The 11,626-nt window shown below is 29.3% G+C and overlaps 1 protein-coding gene across 1 annotated transcript; it reads left to right on the top strand.

The window, feature by feature from the left end:
• Window positions 1–1,174: 1,174 nt before the first annotated feature.
• On the top strand, window positions 1,175–10,754 carry LOC143250931 (ubiquitin-conjugating enzyme E2 variant 2-like). The gene is made up of 4 exons (XM_076502133.1): window positions 1,175–1,305; window positions 5,151–5,299; window positions 7,397–7,522; window positions 9,612–10,754. Exons 1-4 carry the CDS (start codon window positions 1,281–1,283, stop codon window positions 9,750–9,752), a joined length of 441 nt encoding a protein of 146 aa, XP_076358248.1. The 5' UTR covers window positions 1,175–1,280; the 3' UTR covers window positions 9,753–10,754.
• Window positions 10,755–11,626: the final 872 nt, after the last annotated feature.

The raw sequence follows: 11,626 nt of genomic DNA, 5'->3' as shown, positions 1-11,626 counted from the left end.
AACACCACCAGTGCTTCGAAACAGATTTCTACACTAGGATTTTGCATTCCATTACTGAACCACTTCCATTTTCAATTAGAGAATTCTATTTCCACGATGAAATTGCTTAAAAGGCATCTCAGGAGAAAGTTATGAGTATAAATTATCGTACAGTCACCTCTGAGATAATTCGTCATCACCAAATTTCAGGTGTTCCCTTGTAAAAAAATACCTGATGCCACTGTGATCTGTAGAAATCAGCGTAGAGAGATAATGTAGAGATTAAATAGAGTCAAATAAAAACACATCAACATTTATTTAAAGATTATGGTGTACAATCACTTCTTATCATAGTTATTCAATAACTTAAGTGCCATCTCTGGGCTACTTTTTTACGAACGAATAGTGAGATTCATTGTGACATTATAATGCTTTAATGGCTGAAAAGGTGAAAATGCTAAGTGACAGGGAATTGAACCCGCAATCCTCAGATTAGGAGTCAAGCGCCCCAGCCATAAGTTAATTAAACGTCAATAAACAGATACAAGTAATTAAGCAGCACAAAACTGTTATGAACATAACATACGACAGAAACGTATAAAGTGAGTTTTATTGGTGGTACTTTATAATAAGTCGTGTATTTTATATGTAGTATTTCACCATTAAAAATAAAGTTGTTACATAATGTTAATTTTTCCGCATTTTCAAGTACTGATTTACGATTTAACCACATTTTTCAATTATAATTACCTTAATTGTTTTTATCAATATCACATTATATTATTTTAGTGCGCTCTAGACAAGTTTATTTGTTTGTTTGTTTTTGAATTTCGCGTAAAGCTACACAAGGGCTATCTGTGTTAGCCGTTCCTAATTCAACAGTGTAAGACTAGAGTGAAGGCAACTAGTCATCACCACCCACCGCCAACTGTTTGGCTACTCTTTTACCAACGAATAGTGGGATTGACCGTCACTTATAACACCCCCACGGCTGAAAAGGCGAGCATCTTTGGTGCGACAGGGATTCGAACCCACCACCTTCAGATTACGAGTCGAACGCCTTATCCCATTTATCTTGCTAATCGTTTGAGTTAACATTTATAGAATTAATATGTAGCTTTTTTCTTACAGTATATTCGTTTTGTTAGAAAATATTATTTTGTAGTATATATAATTGAGTTAATATGATATTTGTATGCGTTTAAACAACAAGAGAAGTATATATATATATATATATATATATATATATAAACCAATTGGACGCAACTTATCCGCATACTACTTTAAAATACAATTACAACATGGCGAACTGTGCTGGCGGTTTAGGTATTTTCACAAGTTCTACCGTTTTGAATACTAAATGAAACTAAATTTTTGCAATTCAGTTATTCTTTAATATTAATTGTAATTTGTTTGAAATTATATATTTATGCATACAGAGTTGTTATAATTCTGTGGAGTTTATGTTTGTCGATTTTATTGCTTATAATAAGTTATACACTAATATTAATAATACAGTACTAAGTATTATATTGTACAATACTATTGATACTGTGTTGTGTAATAACTAGTAATAAAGTAAATAATTTATAGGAGTATTATTCTGATAAGTATATGTTTAAAAATTCGAGCTGTGATTAGTGATTATTGAGGCATAACGGTCGTAGTTTAAAAATTCAATGTTTGCTTACGCGTGTGAAAGATTAACTTCTGCGAGAACAGTATATGACCATTAAGATGAGACTATAACTCAAAAAAAGATATTAAATAATTTTTTAGACACCAAAACAACGTTAAATAATAATCTCAGTGAAATGTGATCATAATGATCAGGTTTTACCAGTTAAAAAAAATGAAAGTGTAAATTATGTTGGAACGTCTTTAATTAGATAGTGTTATTTAAGTTACGATGAAAGTTGAAATCGCAAAGTATGTTAGTACAAAATTATACTATTTATGTCATAAGAATTAGTTTTAGCTAATTTTTTAAAATAATGGTTGAATTTTAAATTTCTCTGGAGAAGCTTTAGTTTATGAGTAAACATGTCTATGCACATAAACAAAATTAAATGAGATTGTATGATTTTACCAAGACATAAAGATCACAGATAGAGTTAGTGTGAAAGTGTTTATATTATTTGAAATATGTAGAATTACATAATTGATCTTGGAACTTGGAAAACGTATTAATTTTGCACAACAAACACTGGCATTGTTGAGAAGAATTGATATGTGTGTAATTTTTAAAGTTGATGGGAAAACTTAAAGTATTTCATTTTTCAAAATGATTCTGAAAATAATATAAAAATGTACTTTCTACATTCCTAAAAATAATTACTGTAAATTTATAAAAATATAAGAATAAACATATAGCTAACTTTTAACAACTCTCTAAAAGTTATAATCTTCAAAGTAATTTTGTAAAACCTTTTTCAAACAGAATAATATATAAGAACTGCTTTATTCAATCCCAGAAATAATCAACTCCTTTTACATGTCTTAAACCTGTAAGTTTAAATTCATCATTAAGTTTAAATGTTTTTTTGTTGTTTTTTTTTTTTTTTACAAGTAAAGGAATTGCAAAATTATTGCCTTTTACTAGTTGTTTTATGTATGTAACTGATAAAAAGTTTTGTTCACTGTGGAAGGATCATGGTCTTCAGTTGTATTAAATAACAAAATTACTACCACAGTTTATAAAAAAAAAGTTAAAAACATATTTTAGATAATGTTAACTTGTAATTAAGTGATGCATGGCCAAAACTTCATAATGAAATTTCTTAATCTCAAGATACATGCACAAATGCACATAGTTAATATAAAGGCTACAAAATGGAATATAAGAAAAAAAGAACAATCTAATTTGCAAGATAATTCATAATAATAATATTGAACACTTCTCCAAAAAATATTGTTAATTCACAAATAAGGTGGTACCTTTTAATAATAATAATTTTAAACAAATCTCTAATCTAACATCAGATGTTCTTCCTCAACAATCTAACATTGAATTGTAAGGCTCTTTTTTAATAGTTGAGTGACTTGGAAATGAAGAAGGTTTGCTCTAAAGTAATATTAGTATTTTTAGCTTACTTCCTGTATAATTAATAGAATTGGGAATGAATTCATTCAGATTTTCCAAGTTTGAGTTTAAGATAGTTAAAAACTAGGTTAACTTTGTATTGAAAGTATTTAAATCTTTATTAATGACTGTTAACTAAGACATTAATAACCAACATTTGTGTATTCAAGATTATCATTTTTGGTACTAAATAAAAGTAGCATAATTTATTTGTTTGTGAAAAGTTGTGATGTCCAAGAGAGAATAAAAACAAGAGTTTGTGTTTGTGTATCACTTTAGGTAGTTCATTAAGTATCCCTTCATAAAGAAAAAGATTAATTGTATCATCTGAAATGAGAAGTGTAGTAACAGATTTTATTTAAGAAAAATTCCTGCATCAAGATTTTTTAACTTTATGATTATTACTTAATATTGAGATCACTGTTATCATTTTGATTTTTTTCAAGCTACATAATATAATTACAGTGAAATTGGGTTTTAAACTGCTAAAAGTATTTAATTAGGCTATGCTTTCCATTGAAAACCATACTAGAATAATTGTAATTTTATTAGTGAATTTCAGTATTTAGTTCTCTGCTTTTTTTGTAAATCTTGCACATTTTAATAAGTATTTTATTTTGGTTTTGTTTTTAAAGTTGTATTTATTTTTTCTAATTAAATTGTTCAAGGAGAAAAGTTTTTTTTTTATACAGAATAATCAATAAAAGATCAGTTAGGGTTGTCAACACAAGTGAAATTCTAGAATGCTTTTAGTTTAAAATTGTGGATTATGGAGTGAGGCTTAAGCACACAAATTTATTTTTTTAATATAAGAAAGCTAAGGGAAGCAGTTTTGATTCAGGTGTTTCACAATGATTAGGGGATTTAAAATTCCTAACTAATAAAATATGTTGTTTCAGGAAAGTTAAAATTAATGTTGAATGTAAATATTTATCTTTATTTATTACATCACATTATCTGAAATAATTTATTTTTATTCTAATACCACATTAAAGCATATGGTATTATAGTGAAAAATTATAGTTTTGTCTTTATATTCTAATTTGTTTTTGAAATAGGTAATTAATACATCAGTTGTGTTAAGAAACATAAGTAACATGCAGATGTCACCTATGTTTCTGGTTATGTTTGAAACACTCTTTTTATTTCACTTAAAATAGTCTAAACTTAGAGTGGATGTGAATGTTGTTATCTGAATTTGAACAAATTAAAAAAAAAATTGTTTGAAAAACTGAGAATTTGCTCTGAACTTCAAAAAAAGTTTTTCATATGTGATAGACTTGTAATAATTGACTGTATTTGTATGTAATAGTTCTTTTTTTTTCAACATTATAAGTACACCAGTTGTGCAGCTACATGAATATTATATAAATTTTTAATATAATAATATATATACAAATCTAAAAAGAAGAGCTTTAAAGCAGCTTCTTGCATTTAATTTGAATAGGCCTCACTTGAAATACTGTGTTCAGGACTGGCACCCTTACAAAAGAAGATATTTTGGAAAGAATGTATATTGAGCTGCTTTCTACATCTTAAAAATAATGACCTAACAAGTAGTTAAGTGTAGGTTAATTAATTTTAAAGGCATTGATAATACATTTTGTAAGGTTTCTTTTTCTTGAATTAAAAGTACCAATTGTGGTATGAATATGAGTACATGGTTTAGAAATGTATACTGACAAGTTTTTTTTTGAAAATAGAATTATTTCTTTACTGCAATTGTTAACAGGTAGAGTAATTTGATTATTTGGATTGTCATAGCATTTTAATGTAGAGGATGTAGATGTTAGATTTAAATAAATTACTGTTTGTATTTTTGGTTCAGAGATATGGATATAGTCAATGAGTGATAAAACTTTGCTATTTCTTTGTTTCTAAATTTATAAATAAAGATTTATAAGTGAAATTAACAAGATTTTAAAAATAATTTTATATACTTGTTTTGCATTCATCTTTATAACCTGTCTTACTAAAATCTTTTTTGTTATTTTTATAATAGTCTTCACATAAGGCACTTTCATGTGCCATACTTTCTAAGAGAAATTTGTTAGACTTGTATTTTTAATTAATTTTTTTTTTTAATTAGGCGTTGTAGTTCCTCGGAACTTTCGCTTGCTCGAAGAATTGGAACAGGGCCAGAAAGGTGTTGGAGATGGCACTATTAGCTGGGGGTTAGAAGATGACAGTGATATGAGTCTTACATATTGGACAGGCATGATTATAGGTCCACCTAGAGTAAGTTATTAAAATGTAGAGGAAGGTTAGAAGATGAGAGTGATATGAATCTTACACATTGCAAAAACAACTACTGTGGACTTTTAGTTAATAAAGCATCAGCAGGCCTGTACACAAGAGGATTTTAATTTATGAAATTGAAATCCAACAAATAATCATGCTTGTACTTCAGGGGTTTTTTGGGGGCATATGACTGGTTCAAGCTGTAAAATGCTAATGTTTCATCAGAAGAACATTGAAAATGTTAAGTACCTTAAGCAGCTGCACTATAACTACATAAGAATAATTATTTTCATCACAAAAATGGGAAACATTTGAGACCATTCAAAAGTTCTAATTAATTAATTTATAAATCTACTCGCAGTTTAAAATTCTTGAATAAGAAAAATCATTTCTTGACAAGGCTTTCTTATAATAAATTTTGAATATTCCAAAACATTTTCACTGTATGGTAACAAATTGCAGTGCTAATAATGAAGTTAACTTTTTAACAGATAATTTGGTTGCTTTAGCATGGTGAACTTCAAATCACACAACAACAGAACAGTAGAAATGATTCTTAATGTTGTTTACAAATAGGTTTTTTTTCAGGTGTATTACTAAAGAAAAACCAACTGGGAAATAAACTTTTACTTGTACCCTGAAATCATAGTAATATATTTCTGTACATTTGATTAAAATGCTTGAGTAAAGCTAGTGATGACAATTTGTCAGTTATGATGAAAAACTTTCCTTGTCATTTTTTAATGCCACATTACTACCGATGGTTATCAAACACAGATACTGAGAAACATTATACTTAACAAAAGTCACTAAACTTGCAGCAAACATTACAAGACAGAGAAAACTGATGTGCGATGTATAAAGTAGGTAAGTGTAGGGTTTAACTTTGCACATGAATCGGTTGGCTAAACACACTGATACCTATCTCAGTCAGTGACGTTAGCTCCACAGTAGCTCATAGGCCCTTGAATATCAGTTTTATCATTCTTTTCTATATTAGTGTTATCAGTCTTTCCTAAATTTGTTTGTTTCAGATTAAAATTTTGATTAAATTTGTTTTTGAGTTTATTCTTCATATGAAAAATGTGAGCTACAAGTTCCAACCCTTCATTTTTAGTCTGTGACACAGAATTATTCTGTTATATAGCTTTACACATGCAGTATTTGATATTTAAGTATATTTGCTTCTTGCACTGTTTTATTTAGGATTTAATTCACAAATGGGAGATTCTCATCATGCATATTTTAGTAAAAGTAACATTCTCTTGTCTGAAACTTTTGTCAAAATTTTGCCATTTTCTTTTGTTGAATGACCAATAGTTATGTCCAAATGTTTTTAGGTAATTTTGAAATAAGATGAGAATAATTGGTGTTATTTTGTGTCATAAATGCAGTAATGTTTGTCAAGCCAGAACAATGTATTTAAATTAAATCTGTGTAGCGTGAAATTTTATGATGCAGCACAGATTTTTCTTGTACTGAATTAATTATATTTGCTTTTCATACCTTAAACAAAAAATATGTCCATGTAATTCCATTAAAATTGGTAAGCCTCCCTCAAATAATGGTTAGGTAAAAGGATAATTAACAATGGTTTTATAATTGTCCACAGAAAGTTCACTGTAGAAAATTAAGTTAAGTTACTATTAAAACTCTTTACTTTAGATATAAAATATGTGGATGTAATAAAGAGATCTGTAATACGTTTTGAAATTTTGTTGAATTTGTGTACATTGACACACTAATCCAACAGTCTTAATGAACTGTAAAACATTCTATTGTAAGCAAATAAAGTAAAATCTAATTAAGTTGTATGCATCAAATCTATCAAACATAAAACCTCTGAGGCTACAAATTGTGATGAAATGCTGCAGTGAGAGTGAAAATAATTTCATTGCATAGTTTTTTTAGCTGGCTTTGTGTATTTAATATATCTGTAGTTAGAAAAGCATTTGAATAATGTTTCAAGTACTGAATGAAGAGTTGCTGTCATGTTGTGTGTAAGAGAGTTGCGAGTTTATTATACCTTGAAGATTGTGTTTTAGGACATTTTCCAAGAGTGTAAGCTTGTATTTATAAAGGTTTTCTTTTCAGACTCCATATGAAAATAGAATTTACAGTTTAAAAATAGAATGTGGCCAGCATTATCCCGAAGAACCACCTTCTTGTAGGTTTTTAACAAAGATAAAGATCAATGGAGTAAATGAAAGTACTGGCTTGGTAAGTAGCTTAACATTTATTTTATACAGTTTTTAAAATTTTTCAGTGACAACACTTGTGGAGTTATCAGGTTTCTTTTATGGATTTTGTATTCTTTTAAACACTGATGCAAGTTACGTGCGTATCTAGGTGTGTGTTTTCAGTTTTTCACTCTCTCTTTTTTGTGTGTTTGTTCTTTACCTTTTATCACACGTGGGAATATTTGAACTCTTTTAGTGATATATTTCATTCATGATCTCAGTTTCTTTATTTTCTCTGTTTAAGAGAGCCCTGCATGGCCAAGTGGGTTAAGGCATTTGACTTGTAATCTGAAGGTCATTGGTTCAAATCCCTGTCACACCAAACAAGCTCACCCTTTCAGCCGTGGGGACATTATAATGTTCAGTCAATCCCACTCTTCATTAGTAAAAGAGTAGCCCAAGAGTTGGCAGTGAGTGGTGATGACTAGCTGCCTTCCCTCTAGTCTTACGCTGCTAAATTAGGGAAGGTTAGTGCAGATAGCCCTCATGTAGCTTTGTGTGAAATTCAAAAACAAACAAACTTTTTGTGAGAAAATGGTTACGATTAAAAGTTAACTAGATGTTTTATAAAGCATCTTCATAATTACTTCTCATTTTCTTGTGTTAGTGATTATGTAATCACTTTATAACAACAAAGACATTTCCCTTATTGTATTTAAGTGATGTTCCTTTGAAGTAATTGTTTGTTTCTTTTTTTGAATTTCATGCAAAGCTACATGAGGGCCATCTGCACTAGCTGTCCCTAATTTAGCAGGGTAAGACTAAAGGAAGGTAGCTAGTCATCACCACCCACCATCAACTCTTGGGCTACTCTTTTGCCAATGAATAGTGGAATTGACCATAACATTATAATGCCCCCATGGCTGAAAGAGTAAGCATGTTTGGTGCGACAGGGATTCAAACACGCGACTCTCAGATTTCTATTCGAACACCTTAACCCACCTGGCTGTGCTGAGCCTTTTTTCAGCATTGGTACCTTTGTGAATTTTTGTTACACTTTTAATGTTTATTATCTTAATAAAAAATATAGAAGCATAATTTCCTATCCCTTGTGATAGACTAGTTTTTACTTCACCCATCCAGGGTACGGGTACACCAGCTAGTCAGATATAAAAGTAGTTAGATTATCATAAACATTGTATTGCTGTTCTCTTTGTCAGTTGTTATGACGGGGATTCAAACCTGTGACCCTCAGATTATTATTCGGACGCCTTAACCCACCTGGTTTTGCCGGGCCGGGCTTTGAAGTAGTCATTGGTTTATTTTGTATAGTAGAAAGCTGTTCAATTACATGATGTGTTTCATATGGACACTAGATAATCACTTGCACATTCAAATTGTGCCAGAAAAAGGTGTTATATACCATGCAACATGTCCTTCAAGCAAATGAATCGAGTGCTGTTTTCACTAAGGTTTCAGGTGTTGTAACGTAACCATTCTTGTGAGACTTGGTATTAGGCACAGGATATTGTTGGTATTAGCCTATATAATAAATACTTTTATTTGCATTTCTTTCTGGAAATTATGTCATGAATGATGCAAGTTAGTTTAAGTTTTTCAGTATACCACAATTATTACCATTATTTCAACTAAAAGATTTTAGTGCTGCCCCCTTGATTTTATACATCATAAAACATGTTTTGGTATTTTTTGTCTGAAATTTTTCAAGGAATTTGAGTTTGTTGTTCTTATCTTCTAGTTTATCTGAGCACTAAACAATAATGTTTGTATTTTTATCTTATTTGGCAAAAAAAAAAAGGTAAATTAATATTTGAAGAGAATTGTTATTAATATATGAAGGCACTAAATAGGTCAGTGTGGGAAAGCTAATATAAAATTGTGTTTTTATTATAGTTATTATTACTAATGATGTAAAAAACACTTCAACTAAACATTATGCAGTTTTGTAATATAATTATTTATTTTCTTCCTACATAATCATAATTTTTTAACATACACAGTTGCACGAAAAACATTTTTTACATGTTTTTTTTTATATACATAGCATTACATTTATTAAACTTTCTATGTACAGCATATATATATCATGTTTAAATTTTTTTCAACAGGTTGATAGAAGGTCAAGTACAGTACTTAGTCGTTGGCAAAGAACATATTCAATTAAGACCATTCTTCAAGAACTTCGTAGAGTCATGACATTGAAAGAAAATCAGAGACATAGTCAGCCACCAGAAGGCTCCACATTTTAGTAAAACTGGATATGTTGAAACTGGTTACAGTTAACAGATTGTAAAATCATACAAGAACTTCGTAGTCTTTGTACTACAATGAATGAGTGGATGTATACAAACTGACATCGACTGAGTAGAGTTCCATTTATGTCAGTTTGAAATGTGGACCACTTTTATTTCAGTAATTAGAGTTTTGTATGTTTTCAGTATCACACTAAACTAATCATAACGTTATGATGAAAGTGTAATTTGTACCCTTAAGTCTCGATGACTGCAAATAATAGGTCACAGCATCATCTTGGACAAAGTGAACCAAGAAGCCCTAATTTATGTTTCTTAAGTAATTGATGCTAAAATAATATCCCTATAAGATCATTTGTATTTCCAGGTGACTGATGGATCTCAGAGAAAGAAATTATATTTTATGAAAGGAAGATAAGACTTTATATTTTGCTGCAGCAGTGTGGTTTTTATATAAGAAAACCATTAAACATAGGCTACAGTGATCAACAGTTAAAATGTGCCTGTCTTGTGTAATTGAACACATTTTCAATTACTGAGATGATTTGCTTAATTGTTTTTGTAATAACCAACACTGCTGTAGATGCAGTTTCTTCTTCTTTTTCTTATAAAATGCTAGTAATTTATTTTTTCAATATCAACTGTTGCTTTATTAATATAGAACCCTGAAAAAATGGGCATTGTCACTAGTTTGTTTGTTAAGTGATTTTGATTTATAGGTTCTAAGCTTCTTTCTTTGGTCATTTTTATAAAAGTAAGAATTTGAGTTGTAAACAGAAATTATATGAAGTAAAAGAAATGTAAGTCCCATTCCATCTATTCATTTCTACCCTTTGTCTGATTTTATTTGTTGTTTCAAAATGTTTCTAGCTTTATAAAAATAAAGAATCGGGTAAAAATATCCATGTTTTGGATTTTGGAAAACTCAAAGAAAAGAGTTTTAACCACTATGTATGTGAGACAGCAGTCATAAGACAATAAAAATGCTTCAACCTTTAAGCATAGTTTCATTTTTCATCACAATTGACTGTATAGCACAGAGAATCAGTAGCCGTCTTGTCAAACAAAACAAAAAAAGAATCATTTCATATAGACCTTTGCTCATAAAATTTGAAGACAAAAAATTGACATCACATGTAACTTAGCTTTTTGTTGAATTATCAGCCATTTAACAATATCTAGAAATGACCAATTTATTTATTTTTTGAAACAAGCTTGAACTGAAGGCATCATTCACCACATACAAGTCCCCACTGAAGTGTAGTTTATCAGAAAACTAATAGCAAGATAGAAAACTTGACATAAGTATAATGGTTGAAACGGGTTTTGTATCATTCAATTGGAATTTTTTTTATTTTCACAGGAAAAAAACATTAAGAATATATGACATTATTACACACACACACATAAAATACACACACACACACATACGTACATATACACGTATATATATATATATGTGTGTGTGTTTATTTTAAAGTACACTTGTTAATAGTAAAACGTTCAGACATTCATTTTTCCAAAAATTTCAAACTTGGTAGGGTGATCTATTGTGCACTGTACCAGAAGTACAAAATGTTTAGTTTTACAAAACAATTTGTGTTCAGGTTGAGGAGAACAATGGTGATAAGTTAATTTCCAGAGTAGTTTGATGTACAGTATGTATATAAAGAAAAACAAAATCCAATAGTTTAATTTTACAATCTTTAAAAAATAGCTAAAGAAGTGATAAAACTGTCAAAATAGTCTAATGATGAAATGACATATCTTGTAGGCTTGAAAATATTTTTGAAGTTTTCAATGACAAATTAATTTGTCAAGACTGCTGTATGTTTTATAATGTCACTTTTTTTTTTGTGGCATGATTTTTT

The sequence above is a fragment of the Tachypleus tridentatus genome, chromosome 5 (assembly GCF_004210375.1).
Source record: "Tachypleus tridentatus isolate NWPU-2018 chromosome 5, ASM421037v1, whole genome shotgun sequence".
Lineage (NCBI taxonomy): Eukaryota > Metazoa > Arthropoda > Merostomata > Xiphosura > Limulidae > Tachypleus > Tachypleus tridentatus.
This window is presented reverse-complemented; position numbering and strand designations above follow the sequence as displayed.

Coding starts and splice junctions, on each gene's coding strand:
- LOC143250931 (XM_076502133.1), top strand. CDS start 1,281: ATGGCGAACTGTGCTGGCGGTTTAG. Junction 1,306..5,150: donor GAACTGTGCTGGCGGTTTAG/GTATTTTCACAA, acceptor TTTTTTAATTAG/GCGTTGTAGTTCCTCGGAAC. Junction 5,300..7,396: donor TGATTATAGGTCCACCTAGA/GTAAGTTATTAA, acceptor TTTTCTTTTCAG/ACTCCATATGAAAATAGAAT.